The sequence below is a fragment of the Cetorhinus maximus genome, chromosome 24 (assembly GCF_964194155.1).
Source record: "Cetorhinus maximus chromosome 24, sCetMax3.hap1.1, whole genome shotgun sequence".
NCBI classification, from domain to species: Eukaryota; Metazoa; Chordata; class Chondrichthyes; order Lamniformes; family Cetorhinidae; genus Cetorhinus; species Cetorhinus maximus.
The window spans coordinates 50342779-50360964 of NC_135902.1; the positions used below are offsets into that span (position 1 = coordinate 50342779).

Here is an 18186-nt window from a genome sequence, read left to right on the forward strand (position 1 = left end):
TTCCTTCACTGCCAGCTGAGACACTGTGGGTAACGCTCTTGCTTCTGAGAAAGAAGGTTTAGGGTTCAAATCTCAAACAGAGCTTGAAAACAAAAATCAACACTGACAATCCAGTACAGTACTTAGGGAGCATTGCAATGTTGGAAGCGCTATCTTTGGGATGGAACGTTAAACCAAGGTCCCATCTGCCTTCTCAAGTGGACCATGGCACTATTTTGAAGAAGAGCAGGGGAGTTATCTCCAGTGTTATGACTAATATTTATCCAACAATATCACAGCAAACAAAATGGTCATTATCACGTTGCTGTTTGTGAGAGTTTTCTTATTGTGAGAGTTTGCTGTGCGCAAATTGATTTGCTGCATTACATTGACTACATTTCCAAAAAGTACTTTGTTTGCTGTAAAGCGCTTTGGGAGATCCTGACTTAGTGAAAGGTGCATATAATCGCAAATTTTTCATTTCCCTCCCTAAGTTTGTATGAGAGCACTGAATCCTAACCACTAGACCACCAGACTGACGCCCAAAGACAAATCTAGAAGCTAACTAACATGTGGTGGGAAGGGAAAAAAACCCGTGAGATTTGTCGGTCATCATGAAGTGTAAAACTTTTTTGAAGCCATCAAGGTCAAATGGACAAAATCCCCTCAAGATGTTGTTTCTCTTATTAATGACAACGCCATCCATCAACACTGAAAACAATATTTTGGACAACTCTTCAACCATGAATCCACAGCAACAGATGATACTCTCCAGACTATTTCCCAAAAGCCTGTTATAGAATCCACAAGTGAACCACCACCGAAAGGAGGGCTGCAACAAGCAATCGAACGGACGAAAAACAACAAAGCCTACGGCTCCAATGTTGTTCCAGCTGAGGTCTTCAAAGCGGGCAGATTTTTACTCACATCAAGGTTCCATGCACTCATCCTATGGATTTGAGTGGAAAAAGAACTCCCCTGCCCCCTCCCACCCCTAGCTTCAGGAATGAGACTATTGTAAATACCATCAAGAAGGGAGATAATTCAACCTGCGGAAACTATTGAGGCATTTCCCTCTTGTCCATTGCAGGAAAATTCTGACGTGCATTCTCCTGAATCACCTACTCCCTGTGGCTGAAGAAATCCTCCCAGTGACAGCGTGGTTTTCGACCTTCCAGAGGCACCTCCAACATGGCCTTTGTTGCCAGACAAATCCAAGAAAATTTCATGGACAACACCAGGAACTCTTCATTGCATTCATCGACCTGACCAAAGCATTTGACTAAGTAAATTGCAAGGCTTGGTGCATTATGACCCAAAGGTTTGGCTGTCCAAAAAACTTCATCACAATCCTTCATGATGACATGACTGCAGCTGTTGAGTGGGAGATCTGAAACAGACGCCTTCACAGTCTGGACCGAAATCAAGCAAGGATGCATGATAGCCCTCATACTATTTACAATCTACCTCATAGTGGGTATTCACCTCATCAAAAACCAACTGCCCTCTGGTGTCAATATTAAATACTGCCTAGATGGAAAACTCTTTAACCTCAGTTGCCTCCATGCCAAAACTAAATTGACCACCAAAGACATATTTAGTCAGCCAAATATTCCACCTCCTACACATGTTGAAGGAGAGACTCTGGATTATATTGAGCACATCCCATACCTTGGCAGCCACTTCTCACAAAAGGCCACTCGGAGATCCAACACCAGATCAACTGCACCAGCTCAACCTTTTACAAACTATGGCAGCGAGTGTTTGACGGCAAAAATCCAAGTATACAGAGCAACCGTTGTCATCCCTCCTGTATTGCAATGAGACCTGGACTGTGTATCAATGAAACGTAAGAGTGCTGGAAAAATTCCATCAGCAATGTCATCACTACATCCTCCTGATTCAATGAGTGGACCCGTCAAACAAACGCTAGTGTCTTCCTGGAAGCCAGTTCCACAAGCATTCAGGCAAAACTCCTGCAAAATCAACTTTGATCTTCTGACCACACGTGTCTGGATGACCAAAAAGTGTCTCCCCCACCAGGTCTTGTTTTCACAATTCTCAAATGGCCAACGCTCCAGGGGAGGACAAAGAAAATGCTTCAAAGATATGCTGAAGCTTTCGTTGATCCACGGCAGCATTTCAGAATGGCAACGACTTGTCTGTCCAAGCTGCATCATGTTTTGAGTCACAACGTCTTGGTGATAAGGCAGAGCAGTGAAGAAAAGGAAATAAATTCTGTGCTCTGGATCCCACTGCCTCGAGGGATGCCCTTCCCCATGTGCCCACAGACCTGCAGGTTGAGAATTGGCCTATTCAGTCACATGAAGACCCATGGCAGAAATTTGTGATCCTCAAATCTAAGGACCACTGGGAACAAAGACAAAGTTTGTATCATTCTACCTATAGCCAAAAATAAATATAACTTTGCCTTATAGCTACTGAGAAGCAGCTATCTTGTGGCTTCAGGAAAAGCAGCAACTGTTATCTGTACCTTTATAGCTGCTGTAAGAAATGCATAAGAGAGCTCTCGGTTTTGATGTAAAGTGGGTTGATTTAATTAGAAGTGGAGGATGACTGGAAACGTAAAGCAGAACTTGATATGATCTGGTGACAAAAGGCCTCTAAAAGATATCCCCTTCAGGAAATCGTAATTTCACTTACTAGGTTGAAAATGTACACTTTAAAACTATTTTTATGCCATGTGTACTTAAAGCACTGCTTTTAAAGGTCCTGAGACATGCATAAAGAGGCTGTTCTCTCCAGTGCCTCTGGAGACTGCCATATGTTCCATAGTAGACACTTAGCCCAGCCTTAACAGACTTTTCAACAGTTTCTCACTCCATGGGCTGCATGAACTTTGGTGCAGTGACTAGAATGTAAAGCTGCAAATCATCTTTTTCCACGTAGTTGACTAAGAAATACAGCATTTGTATGTTTAAATTATCAGAGGAGTTTATGCTGGGAATTAAATTTTGGAGGAGTGTTCTGTGCATCAGACAGAGGTTTGAAACCTGGAGTTTCAAATTGAAGGTTATCGCACTTGCACTTTTGGAACCAAGGTGAATGTTAATCTGGTAGCCATAGACATTTTTAACTTGAGCTTTTAAAAAAAAATCTAATTTTACAAGTGTAAGAGTTTACTCTTGTGTTCATCTGTCTTTCATTAATCTATTGTTGGTGTACCAAATTCTGGCATGGGACTACTTTCAAAAAATATAACACAATTATATATATCCTGTATGTGTCTCTGTGTAACTAACCTGTCGATGATTTTTGCTGAAAAAGGAGGCCTTTTTTTGCCAAAGCTTTTCAGCATGTACTCATCAGGACAATTGCCAGAGGAAGCAGCATATTTATACTGAGAGAAGAGAGTGCTGATTGGTTGGCAAGTGGACTTTGATTGGTAGAGGTGTTGCCATGGCGAATGTACCAGTGAATGGTGACTGATAGTTAACTGCCAAGCATTGTTTGAGGTTTCTTGCAAATTGTCCTGATGAGTGCAAGACGAAAAGTTTCAACAAAAAAGTCTCTCCTTTTCAGCAAAACTCTAGCTCTATACTACCAAATGACTATCTGTCAATGATTGTGTTATTTATCAGCACCATGGCCTATCCACCAGTACTTTGAAAGATGAGTTGTAAAAATTGCTGACTTAATCATTCGAGTATGCATAGTGACTTTAGTTGTTCAAATATCACCCCAGGACTTGAGCACATATAATATAGGCTGACACTTCAGTGAAGTACTGAGGGAGAGCTGCGTAGCTGGAGGTGGCACTTTTTGGATGAGACGTTAAAACTAGGCCCCGTCTGACTACTTTGACAGATCTAATTGATCCCACTCACAGAAGAGAAAGGAGTTCTCTGATTGTCTCAACCAACTCCACCAAAACAGATTATCTGGCCACCCATCTCATTTGCCGTTTGTGGGATCTTGTTGCCACATTTGCCTGCTTAATAATGACTGCAGTTCAGAAATTGGTTGATCATATACCTTGATGCCCTGAGGACTTGATAAAATGCTGAATGCATACAGGTTTTTCGCTTATTCGCAATTTGTCTGAAAAGAGTTTCTGAGTCTGGCATTGTGCATTGATTTAAAAACCATGAGGCTGTGGCTTTTAGGATGTTTTATGCTGTGTTTGTATTACAGAATTTCTTTTGTGTGGAAATTGTTATCAACAATCTTAAATAACCATTTCAGTAGTAATCAATATTTGAAAGATTTCAGTAATTTTTAGTCATCAAAGATGTCACTTTAATCTGTTTTTTCCAATCCTTGGTGTCACTTGTAGAGTCATTGCATACCAACACAGCTGAAGATCTCATGAGACAGCATTCAAGAATTCACCCGTGGAATGAACATCAGGACTACGTTAATACAGGGAGTCCATCATATCCTCACCAACTACAACAGCTTACTCACCCATCCCAGCAACAAGTCAGGTATACACAACATGCTGTCAAAGGGCAGTGGAAACATGGCAATAATCCTGAAGAGGAAAATGGACCGACATATCAAAGGTAATGTCTTAACTGCAATGCGTTAAAGCTTTGAGATTTTTGTACTGTTGAACCATATTGGAAACTTCTACTTTAATGTTAATGTTGAGGATGCTACCTGTTAACAGAATCTTCATGGCGAGGCCTACCATGGCCTTATAAAGAAGTGCTTCTCAGGGAAGGACATGCATATGTTAAATTGAAAATAAAACGTGAAATTAACAGCTTGTTGTAAAAGAGCTGGTAGTTTGATTTTTGGATACCTGATATTTTTTGCAGTTCCAAAATTTAGACACCAATCTAGCCTCAGCTTTCCATTGGTTTCAGTGAACAATAGAAACTGAGATCAGTGGATGGACAAAAATTTCTGGTCCTCACCTTGGAAATGCACCAGCCTGGAGATCAGTCATATTACATATTGGTGAATTTCTCAGGGGAGGAACTTAATATGCATAGTGTATTTAAGAAAAAAAGCTTCTAGCTTTTTTTTAATTTAATGAATTACTCAACAAGACTGCTGCTGGATTTTATCCTCATTTTTCTTGAAAGTCGAAGCAAAGAGAGTAGTTTTATGTGACTTATATGGTGGCTGTTTTGTATACTAAGTACACCACCCTAGGTTCTCACTCCTGATTACTATACCTGTTGGATGCAGCAATCCCTGTTGGAAATGCTTGTGTGTGGATATTGAAGATTGTCAGAAATTAATTGTTAGTTGACAATTAATGCTTTTGTATTTTACAATTAAAATTATTTTAAAAGAATGTTAATCAACAATAGGTAAGCTTAACAGTAAAATAAGTAGATATCAAGATTTTGATTTTTTTTCATTCAGATTCCCAGGTTTATTAAGAGAGACAACATCTTCAGATCAGACTGAAAATAAAGAACTGAATGAGATGCCCCTGCAGTCCCGGTTGTTACAATACAGACAGATTCAGACCAGAAATCCTCCTGTACATCTTCCTACAGCTAACACAAATCACAATAGCCAGTATCCAAATTTGAATGACAGTAATTCTTCCCTTGAACCCATCAACAACTCTAGCTTTCAGCAGCTGCCGCAGCAACCAATGTATAATCCCGCATACCCAGTACCTTCAGGACATACGCCGCCACCTTCTTCAAAGTACCTGCAACCCGAGAGCTCATGGACGCTTTCTGGTATGCAACAGAACCACCTGCTGGGGCAAAGTATACCATATGGCATTTCACAGTTGCCTCACAGAGCAGAACCACATCCCATAATGTCTCTACAGCACCAACACAACAGTAGAGAGGACTCATTTCACCCAATCTCTTCTCGAACAGTATCTGTTTCTTCGCTTCACAGCATAGAAAAGGTAAGGATCCTTTTGTAATTGCACATAATCAGATCTTTTTTGATATAAACATTTGTCTTTCCCAACTCTCTCATCATGAGTGAGTCTGCAATAGAGCATCATTTATGTAACGTCCTTGTGACTGATTCTTCTTGAGTATATTATAAATCTTCATTGCACTCCCTCAGGATGGTTTTCACAAGCCAGTTATGAAGTATTGTCACCTTTTCACAGAACATCATGTTTGGGGAATCGTGTATTTGAAAGTTGTGTATATTTTTACATTCCTGTCGTCTCTAGCTTATGTGCTTGTAAAAGATAGCACCAAGGCACTTCACTCTTAAATTCATAGCAGCTCAGCCCTCAGTGGCAAGTGAACCCTTCCAAGCATTTTGTGTGCATTTCTAATCATGCCTATGGATAATCCTGGTTATCTCATGACTATCCTTCCAGACTCTGGGATACTGAGGTATAACTAAGGTGGCCCACCCTGTACTAGTGACAACTGCAACTGATATTGATGCCATTTTGATACAACTTGAGTGCCAGCTGTTTTTCTATATCCTGCTATGTTCTCCAAAATATAAACAAAACTGGCACTTTACTGTCTGTGTATCCAACTGAGGTTACGTCAAAGTAATTGAAATGGATTGCCTGTAGGTGTATATCATTGCTAAGAGAAAGGGGAAAAGCCAGGAAAGTATCTCCCATCTTTATCATGAGAAAAAATGATGCAGAATATTATTTTAGAATAATTATTTTGGAGTCTGAAATCCACTGCAATAGTGGTAATTTTCCTACCTTGGCCAGCTTCAGCCTGAAGCACCAGTTCCCTGTGAAATCACTGCAGTTAGTTCAGGACACACACAGGCTGCCCATAGCTTTCCTTGCCAGAGTGGAGACATTAAGCTTGTGGCTCTCCATTAAAATACTCTCCTCTTTCCTATTAGATGAAGTATTGTGGTGTTTTACTTTCCTGAAAGCAGTGTTGTACAATAGAAACTCCTGATCAGCCCAGAAGTGTTACTGTTTCAACAGTGTTGGAGCTTCAAGTAGCAATTCCTTCCAAACCCACAACTTCTCCCACCTCAAAGGACAAGGGCAGCAGATGCATGGGAACACCACCACCTGGAAGTTCCCTTCCAAAGCCACACACCATCCTGACTTGGAACTATATCACCGTTCCTTCACTGTCACTGGGTCAAAATTCTGGAACTCCCTTCCTAACAGCTCTGTGGGCGTACCTACATCACATGGACTACAGCAGTTCAAAAAGGCAGCTCACCACTACCTTCAAGGGCAATTATGGATGGGCAACAAATGCTGGCCCATGCCCCATGCAAGGATTTTTTAAAGTTGTAGAAAATACCTTGCACCCAGTGCTGGTAAACGTAGTTCACACGTGCATGTTTACTGAATAAACATTACCCACCATTAAGTAACCAAGATAGTAAAGCACCTTCAAGTATCAAAAACACTTGCACTTGCACACTTTGCCAACAAACTAACATGCTCATTTTGAAATCAAATGCCCAATAGTGGTGTCTATGATTCATTCATTTATTTACTGATCAGAAGTGTAATTTTTTTTATATTCGTTCATTGGATGTGGGCATTGCTGGCTAAGCCAGCATTTATTGCCCATCCCTAATTGCTCTTGTTCAGAGGGCATTTAAGAATCAACCACCTTGCTGTCAGCCTGGAGGCCAGACCAAGTAAGGACAGCAGATTTACTTCCCTGAAGGACATTAGTGAGTTTTTACGACAATCATTTCATGGTCATCATTAGATTTTTAATGCCGTGGTGGGATTTGAACCCAGGTCCCCAGAGCATTACCCTGGGTCTCTGGGATCCTAATCAATGACAATATCACTATGCCACCGCCTCCCCGTAATTATCTATATTTGGATTCCCAATTAACCATAGTGGCAATTGAGCAAAGTGAGTTGGAGTGCTTCTGACAGTATTTAGTTTATCTTCTCACCCTGCCCCCATCCCTTTTCCTTCTCCCTGAAATAAACCTTTGGTATTTAAATAGAGTAAGCTAGGGACTTAATGACTTAAACCAGGAAATCAATATTTTACCCATTGGAACCAAATGTTCAGATTAGCTAAACACAAAGTAATGATTGATAATACAGTTGTTTTGATGCTTCAAATGTATTTTACGTGTGAAAGCTCCCTTTCGCAAAAACTGGTGTGTGTGCCGCAGAGTTATCCATTTCTTCAGGCATTGCAAGTTGGACAAAGTTCTGAGGGAGTAGGGCATTGCGCAATGCCATCTTGATCATCCAGTGTGAAGTTTGGCATCAGGATTTACCAAAACCCTTTGAGCAAACAACTTAAATAAATGCCGATAGCAGTATTTGTGGGCATAGAAAAATGTGAGACTGTTGTGGCTATGATCCATCTTCATTTTGTTTAACCTGTAGATATGACTTTGCACAGCAGTCTGAAGTGTTAGATGGTCCTTACCACTTGCACTATGTAGCAGAGAAGAATTAAGTTGCTTTACTTACAAGCATTACATCAAAATAATTTGTTTATTTTCTTTATTTGTAATATTGTATTGTACCTCATCAGGTTTATCTTGGCGAGTCCTGAATATCCGAAATGTCTGCAGATAGTTTGTGCAGGTAGATAATGATTGGTTGATGATACATGGTAACGGTTTATTCTTCAGACGGTTGTCAAATTGGAGGAAAATGCTGGAAATACTCAGCAGGCCAGGCAGCATCTGTGGGGAGTCAAACCTGACTCTTCCAGAACTGAAGGAAGGTAAAATTCTGATGGGTTTTATGCTGTTGAAAAGGTGGGGGGTGGGGGGGAGAACAAAAGGGAAGGTCAGGGATAGGGTAGCGGCTGGATGAGATCAAATGACCAAAATGTCATAGAGCAAAAGTCAAGGGAGTAGTAATGGTTATAAAGAAATAAACGTTAGAACTGGGGCCAGGAGATAGGGGGTGTGGGGGTGAGGTGGGCAGTTGGGGGATGGGGGAATGAGAGGAGATTGGGGGAAAGTGGGTGAGGGAGGGGGCAGCAAGCGGGCACTGAGGGAGGGGGCAGCAAGTGGACTTTGAGGGAAGGGGCCAGAGTGAGTGTGAATGGCAGAATAATGAACAGCTCTGTCTGAAAGCAGAAACATGAAAAACAAGTTTCAGACCAACACATGGCAAAAAAGCAGAATCAAAATGGAGCTCAGAGTTCATGATCTAAAATTGTTGAAGTCAGTGTTGAGCCCAGAAGGCTGTAGAGTATCTAATTAGAAGATGAGGTGCTGTTCCTCGAGCTTGTATTGAGCTTCATTGGAACACTGCAGCATGCCAAGGTCAGAAATGTGAGCGTGAGAGCAAGGTGGTGAATTAAAATGGCAGTTCAGTTATGAAGAAGAGCCATATCTGAGTCAGAATGTTCACTCTCTTTCTCTCTCCACGGATGCTGTCAGACCTGCTGAATATTCCCAGAACTTTGTTTTTATTATAGTTCAAATGAGTGTTGATTCTCCTGAAGTTTTTTCCAGGTAATCATCCTTCAAGTTTGAGCCTATATGACGAAGGATGGTTTCACCATGCTGGTAGCATAACCAACCTGAGTCCCCATCTGACATTCACACACGCGCAGTTTTTAGCAGGAGCCACTCGATAGTGATCAGGAACCTTAGTTGTGATTTATTTTGCTTTTCCCTTTTGGCCCAGGGATGCTGAGAACCTGGACTGTGATTTAACTGTGGAGATATGCTGAATGTGTAAATCACTTCCACACTGGCAGAGTTTTATCAGCAAATGAAGCACAAAGGAAGATGGTTATGGTTGTTGTAGGTCAATCATCTCAATCCCAGGGCATAGCTGCAGGAGTTCCTTAGGGCAGTGCCCTAAGCCCAAACATCTTCAGTTACTTCATCATTGACCTTCCCTCCATCAAAGTCAGAAGTGAGATGTTCACTGATGATTGCACAATGTTCAGCACCATTCACTTTGTTCAGATACTGATACGGTCCATGTGTAGCAAGACCTGGGCAACATCCAAGCTGATAAGTGACAAGTAATATTCATGCCATACAAGTGCTAGGCCATTAATATCTCCAACCAGAGAGAATCTAACCATCTCCCCTTGACATTCAATGGAATTACCATTGCTGAATCCCCACTATTGACATCCTGGGGGTTACCATTGACCAGAAACTGAACTGGACCAGTCGTATAAATACTATGGCTACAAGAGCAGATCAGAGGCTGGGAATTCTGTGGCGAGTAACTCACCTCCTGACTCCCCAAGGCCTGTCTACCATCTACAAGGCACAAGTCAAGGACGTAATGGAATACTCTCTACTTGCCTGGATGAATGCAACTCAAGCAACACTCAAGAAGCTCAACAGCATCCAGGTCAAAGCAGCCTGCTTGATTGGCACCCAATCCACCACCTTAAATATTCACTCTCTGCATCACCAATGCACGATGGCAGCAGTGTGTACCATCCAGAAGATGTCCTGCAGCAACTCACCAAGGGTCCTTAGACAGCACCTTCCAAAGTTGTGACCTCTACCACCTAGAAGGACAAGGGCAGATGGTGCATGGGAACAGCACAACTTGCAACTTCCTCTTCAGGCCACACACCATTCTGACTCAGAACTGTATCGCCGTTCTTTCACAGTTGCTGGGCCAAAACTCTGGAATACCCTTCCTAACAGCAGTGTGTGTGCACCTACACCACGTGGACTGCAGCGGTTCAAGAAGGCGGTTCACCAACACCTTCTCAAGGGCAATTAGAGATGGGCAATAAATGTTGCCTAGCCAACAACACCTACATCCCGTGAAAGTTTAATATATTTAAAAAATCAGCAGAGGACCTCTTTTCACTCCAATCCCAATAATGAAGAGGGGATGCAGATGATTTCATTGCTAGCCTCTGCCAGGTATAGAATTGGCCACTTGTGTGGGGCCCACAGGTCGTGGAATTTTCCATTTCCATGTGAGCAAGAACTTCTGCTCTGCACCGTATCTTCCTCTCTTTCCCTGGTAGCCTGGCTGACAGTGGGAATACCGCATCAACCACAAAACTCCCTCCAGTCTATTCTCAGAATAAGAGGTAGGCCATTTAGAAACATAGAAATTAGTAGCAGGAGTTGGTCATTCATCCCTTCGAACCTGCTCCACCGTTCAGTATGATCATGGCTGATCCTCTATCTCAACGCTGTACTCCCGCTGTCTCCCGTCTTTAGAGTCTAGTAATCTATCTATTTCCTCCTTAAATATAGTCAGTGACTTGGCCTCCACAGCCTTCTGTGGTAGAGAATTCCACAGGTTCCCCACCCTCTAGTGAAGAGGTTTCTCCTCATCTCAGTCCTGAATGGCCTAACCTCTTATGTGGGACTTTATCAAAAGCTTTCTGAAAATCCTGTATCCTGAGACTGTGACCCCTTGTTCTAGACCCCCCCACCCCAAGCCAGAGGAAATATCAACCCTGCATCCATCTGTCCATTCCTGTCAGAATTTTATGTTTCAGGAAATCTCCTATAATTCTTCTAAACTCCAGTAAATACAGGCCTAGTCGACCCAATCGGGTGAGGGTTCTGATGTCATCGCGCACTTGCGCGATACTTCGGTCAGCGGGTGTGCGTAAGAGTCGCCAGCGCGCCCACGAACAATTAAGAGGCCGATTAAGGCCATTAATGTATTAATTAAGTGCGATTTTTTTTTTTCCTTGCTGTTCGAATTGGCCGGACAGCCTTTGGATTTTTGAGGAAACCTCATCCACAGGTCAAGATGAGGTTTCCGATATTAATTTTTTTTAAAAAAATGTTTTGACAGTATTTTTGTAATCTGTATGTTCATGTGAGGGAGTCTGATGTGTGGATGTTTTTTTCCAGCATTTCCAAATCTTTATTGTTTAAAGTTCTTCTGCTCTCTGCCTTCAGGGAGTTTTCATTGCGCAATGTGCCACGCCCGCAAAGACTTCAGCACTCTCCCTCCTCCCGCCCCTACCCCAGCAGTGCTGAGCCTTTCAGCGTACCTTTCACGCCGGCTGGTCGTTAATTGGCCAGGCAACGTGAAATCACGGTTGGGGGCCGCTACAGGGCCCAACCACCACACCCGCCCAATCACCCAAAAATCCTGCCCATTGTGTTTGAGAAAGTGACAGTAAAGAGACGTAATTCCAGATGGCCTCTTCTTGCCTCTCAATTCTTCACCAGTAAAAGATTATTATTATCCCAGCTTGGTTGGTGAATTCCATGAGATTTGCAGGTGGAGTGTTCTAATCCCAGCACTTTTTAAAATCTGAATTGACTCATTGCACTGCTAGCAGTGCATGGTCATTGCTGCCAAAAATACCTTTCATGATTAAAACACTTTCATTTCTGTGTACACTCTGGCAGAAACCCAGTCAGCAGGTGGTTGGCATGTTAAGCAACCCAGCAGCATTGGGAGCTGTAATACGCAGAGCCAGCACTTGTGCCTTGTCTTTAATTTTTAGATGAATTGTGCCGTCACTGATATTTTACTGTGGGGCTCAGTGATTTGCGCGAATGCCAATAATTATTCAAGAGTGGTGCACTATTTCAACATTGGATTGAAAATTTATAATATGACTATTCAGGTAACAGTTGGATGTGCCTTGGAATACTCATTGATTTTGATACGTTTGGACTTCGTAGCAAATGCTGGTTCAGCAGGAAGAAAAATTCAGATACAGAGAATTGCACTACAGGAATCCACATTTTCTTATTTCTGCTGTTTACCATGGCTGAGATTGCTTTTTAATCCTTACTTTCATGTTCCACAAAGAGCACAATCTTAAGTTTTTTAAAATTCATTCACAGAATGTGGGTGTCGCTGGCTGGGCCAGCATTTATTGCCCATCTCTGGTTGCCCTTAAGAAGTTGGTGGTGAGCTGCTGCCTTGAACTGTTGCAGTCTGTGGGGTGTGGGTACACCCACAGTGCTGTTAGGAAGGGAGTTCCAGGATTTTGACCCAGCGACAGTGAAGGAACACCAATATATTTCCAAGTCAGGATGGTGAGTGACTTGGAGGGGAACGTCCAAGTGGTGGAGTTCCCATCTATCTGCTGCCCTTGTCCTTCTAGATGGTGGTGGTCATGGGTTTGGAAAGTGCCTTGGTGAATTCCTACAGCACATCTTGCAGATGGTACACACTGCTGCCACTGTGTGTTGATGGTGGTGGGAGTGAATGTTTGTGGATGTGCCAATCAAGCCGGCTGCTTTGTCCTGGATCGTGTCAAGCTTCTTGAGAGTTGTGGCAGCTGCACTCATCCAGGTAAGTGGGGAGTATTCCATCACACTCCTGACTTGTGTCTTGTAGATGGTGGACAGGCTTTGGGGAGTCAGGAGGTGAGTTACTCGTCGCAGGATTCCTAGCCTCTGACCTGCTCTTGTAGCCACAGTATTTGCATGGCTAGTCCAGTTCAGTTTCTGGTTAATGGTAACCCCCAGGATGTTGATAGTGGGGGATTCAGTGATGGTAATGGCATTGAACATCATGGGGTGATGGTTGGATTCTCTCTTGTTGGAGATGATCATTGCCTGATACTTGTGTGGCGTTAATTTTACTTGCCACTTGTCAGTCTAAGCATGGATATTGTCCAGGTCTTGTTGCATTTGGACATGACTCCTCAGGTACTGAAGCAGTCCGTGAATGGTGCTGAACATTGTGCAATCATCTGCGAACATCCCCACTTTTGACCGTATGATGGAAGGAAGGTCATTGATGAAGCAGCTGAAGATGGTTGGGCTGAGGGCACTACCCTGGGGAACCCCTGCAGCGATGCCCTAGAGCTGAGATGACTGACCTCGAACAACCACAACCATCTTCCTTTGTGCTAGGTATGACTCCAGCCAGCAGAGACTTTTCCCCTGATTCCCATTGACTCCAGTTTTGCTAATTGATGCCATACTCTGTCAAATGCAGCCTTGATGTCAAGGGCAGTCACTCTCACCTCACCTCGGGGGTTCAGCTCTATTGTCCATGTTTGAACCAAGGCTGTAATGAGGTCTGGAGCTGAGTGGTCCTGGCGGAACCCAAACCGGGCATCAGTGAACAGGTTATTGGGAAACAAGTGCCGCTTGAAAACACTGTTATCGACCACTTCCATTACTTTACTGATGATCAAGAGAAGACTGATGGGACGGTAATTGGCTGGGTTGGATTTACTCCTGCTTTCTATGTCCAGGACATACCTGGACAATTTTCCACGTAGCTGGGTAGATACCAGTGTTGTAGCTGTACTGGAACAGTCTGGCTAGGGGCGTGGCAAATTCTGGAGCACAAGTCTTCAGTACTATTGCTGGAATATTGTCGGGGCCCATAGCCTTTGTAGTATCCTGCGCCTTCAGCCATTTCTTGATATCATGTGGAGTGAATCGAATTCGATGAAGACTGGCATCTGTGATGCTGGGGACCTCCGGAGGAGGCCAAGATGGATCATCCACTCAGCACTTCTGGCCGAAGATTGTTGCGAATGCTTCAGCCTTATCTTTTGCACTGCTGTGCTGAACTCCTCCATCATTGAGGATGGGGATATTTGTAGAGCTGCCTCCTCCAGTGAGTTGTTTAATTGTCCACCACCATTCACGACTGGACATGGCAGGACTGCAGAGCTGAGACCTGATCCGTTGGTTGTGGGATCGCTTAGCTCTGTCTATAACTTGCTGCTAATGCTGTTTGGCATGCAAATAGTTCTGTGTTATAGCTTCACCAGGTTGACACCTCATTTTTACGTATGCCTGGTGCTGCTCCTGGCATGCCCTCCTGCACTCTCCATTGAACCAGGGATCAGGGTTGATCCCCTGGCTAGATGGTAATGGTAAAGTGGGAGATATTCCAGGCCATGAGGTTACAGATTGTGTTCGAGTACAATTCTGCTGCTGCTGGTGGCCCACAGCACCTCATGGATGCCCAGTCTTGAGTTGCTAGATCTATTCGAAATCTATCCCATTTATCACGGTGGTAGTGCCACACCACACGTTGGAGGGTAACCTAGATGTCTTGTACTTGACACATTGCATGTCCAACCACTCCAGAGCAGTAATTGAGGCCAATGGATTGATGATTTTTTTATTTATTCATGGGTTGTAACCATCACTGGCAACAGCAACATTTAATGCCCATCCCTAATTGTCCTTGTGAAAATGTTGGTTAGCCATCTTCCTGAACTGCTGCAGTCCATGTGGTGTAGGTACACCCATAGCACTATACAGGAGGGAGTTCCAGGATTTTTACCCAGTGACAGTGAAGGGACAGTTTCCAAGTCAGGATGGTGTGTGACTTGGAGGGAAACTTGTTGGCAGTAGTCTTCTGATGTGCTTGCTGCCCTTGACCTTCTAGGCAGCAGATCGCAGGTCTGGGAGGTGCTGTGGAAGGAGCCTTGGCAAGTTGTTGCAGTGCATCCTGTAGATAATACACACTGCTGCCACTGTGTGACACTGATGAAGGGAGTGACTGTTTAAAGGTAGTGCATGGGGCGCTTGTCAAGCGAGCTGCTTTGTCCTGGATGGCATTGAACTTCTTGAGTGTTGAGAACTGCACTCATCGAAACAAGTGAAGAGTATCCCATCACACTCCTGATTTGTGCCTTGGGGAGTCAAGAGATGAGCAACTCGCTGCAAGATTTCAAGCCCCTGACTTGCTCTTGTAGCTGCGCTATTTATATGGCTGGTCTAAGTGGTTAGACTGTCTAGTTGGAGCTGATCGTTGCCCAGCCTTTGTGTGACATGAATGTTACTTGCCACTGAAACCACTGAAGCCGAAACCTGAATGTTATTCACTTCTTGCTGCATGTGGGAATGGAATGTTTCAGTAACTGAGGAGTAGCGAATGGTACTGAACATTGTACAGGCATCAACGAACATCCCTACTCCTGAGCTTATAATGGAGAGAAGGTATTAATGAAACAGCTGAAGATGTTTGGGCCTTGGACAGTACCCTGAGAAATTTCTGCGGTAATATCTAGGGGCTGAGGTATGTGGCCTCCAACAAACACAACTACTTGTCCTTTGTGCACAGTACAACTCGTGTCAGTGGAAAGCTTTCCTCCTCCATTCCTGTTGATTTCAGTTTTTCTAGAGGCCCTTGATACCATAATTGGTCAAATCAATGGACGTTGAAGTCTCTCACCCAAAATACCTTCTGCGCCCTTGCTACCCTCAATGCTTCTTCTAAATGACGTTCTGTGTGGAGGAGTACTGATTCCTTACCATCTACTGCCCCCCCTCAATCAATCAGCAGGAGTTTCCTTGCCCATGCTTGACCTGACCCTAAGAGACTTCATGGAATCTAGAGTCGATGTTGAGGACTTCCAGGTCAACTCCCTACTGACTATACCTCTGTGCCACCACCTCTGGTGGGAACGTCCCATTGGTGTGACAGGACAGGTGCAGCGTCAGCAATGGAGTCTGAGATGTTGGCTAAAAGGTATGATTCTGTGAGAATGCCTATCAGGCTGTTACTTATCTAGACTGTGGAAAACTCCCAACTTTGCCACAAGTCCATAGATATTAGTGAGGAGGACTTTGCAGCTTCAACTGGGCAGGATGTGTGCCTTTGCCAGGTCCAGTACCTAGTTCGATGTCAGATGGTCCACAAGTTTTATTCTCCATAGATACAACTGAGTGGCTTGCTCGGCCATTTCAGTTGAGAGGCAACCATGTTGCTGTGGGTCCGAAGTCACATGTCGACCAGGCTGAGTAAGGGCATCTTCCCTAAAGGACATTAGAGGACCAGATGGTTTGAAAAATACGGCAGTCGGATAGTTTCATGGTCACCATTACTGATACTAGCTTTTCATCCAGATTTATTTGATTAACTGAATTTAAATTCCCCAGCTGCCATGGCTTTTAAACTAATTTCTCCAGATTAGTTGTCCAGACCTCTGGATTACTCGTCCAGTAATATAACCACTATTGTACATCGCCAAAACAGTGAAATACTAGTCAGAGAGGAGTAACCATATTGTATAGTGCTCTGATCAAACTGTACCTTGACTACTGCCTAAAGTTCTGGCTGCACAGACACTTGAGGCACTATCGAACTGCTATATCTGAGCAGAAACAGATCAGGAGGCTGATTCCTAGTGTTGGAGGTCTGAGTCATGAGGAAAGACTGAGAAATCTTGGGATTTTCAATCTGGGAAGGAATCATTTAAGAGGGGATCTTATAAAAGTGTATAAAATAATTACGGGAATCAAAGATAAATTTGAACTGCTGCTTCAGATTGAATCACAAGATTAGGATAAGGGCCACCAGTAAGAGGTAAATTTAAGATTGATGTCATTAAATTTTTATTGCACCATGTGTGGAACAGATTTCCAAGAAGAGTAGAAGAAATCCTGGAATTTAAAAAGACAATTGGATTCTGAAATACAGGGACTTCAGAATTTTCTGGCTGAATGAATTAAAATAAGCCAAATGGCATTTATCATTTCCAGCAGTCTTGTGACATAATATCTTTCACATCTTCAGTCAAAGCCTAATTTGAGAGATGGCACCAACAATGCAACACACCCTCAGTACACCACTGAAAGATCAATCTAGATTGTGTGCTCAGTTCATGCCATGTATGGGGTTTGAATGCACAATTTTTAACACTGATCCAAGTTGACATGAAAGAAAGAAAGCAAGTAACCTAGTTGTTCTAAGTACCCAAGGATGTCATTATAAAATCTATTTTTGGTCATCTGTTTTCAGATGTTGCTGGTCAGCACCTTGTAAGTGGATTACTGGCATGCTGAGCAGTTCATGTCTCGGGCCAAGTAATCAGCCAGTCGTACTTCACAAAGGAACTTTAATTTCCATTAGTTCCTGCTTTAACCATTGCGTCTTCAGTGTTTTAATTAAACATAACTAATCTGTGATTGCAACAGTATTTGTGTTTTTTAAATCACCAGTTCGCACACTAAATTCAAATGTATAAGGCCCTTCAGCCCATTTGATCTTAACCTTCCAGAAAACACTCCCTGCTGTCTTCCCAGTACATTTAGCTGTCTCTTAAGAGCCCGGTGTCCTGGTATCTACCACTCTTCCTGGCAACTTGTTCCAGTTGTTATTCACTTCCTGTAGAAAGAAATAGCTACTGGCCCTTTGCTAGGCTTCAATTCATAATCCAGAGCTCACTTGTCCTGATGCTTTGGCATAACTGAAAGTAAAACACAGAAGAATCAAAGATGTAGTAAGAGACCGAGACTTATGTGAATGGTTAGCCAGGAAAGGAAATGGTCATCAGTGCCTGACTGTCAAACACTTGTTTCTTGATTACAAGATATGTCTCATGAGTAGAGTGTTGCCAGCAACTTGACTCAAAGAGCGTTCTGTTTCTATGGTTCCTCTTGTCATGCATTCTGCGATGATCTATTTAAATGTTATAATGAACC

The 18186-nt window shown here is 43.2% G+C and overlaps 1 protein-coding gene across 6 annotated transcripts in view; it reads left to right on the forward strand.

The window, feature by feature from the left end:
- helz (helicase with zinc finger) overlaps positions 1-18186 on the forward strand; it is a 256788-nt gene that overhangs the window by 213622 nt on the left and 24980 nt on the right. For all 6 annotated transcript variants that reach the window (XM_078529015.1, XM_078529019.1, XM_078529018.1 and 3 more), the window contains exons 28-29: positions 4277-4505; positions 5320-5827. In XM_078529015.1, the coding sequence (XP_078385141.1) occupies positions 4277-4505; positions 5320-5827 (737 nt within the window). The remainder of the gene's footprint in view (positions 1-4276; positions 4506-5319; positions 5828-18186) is intronic.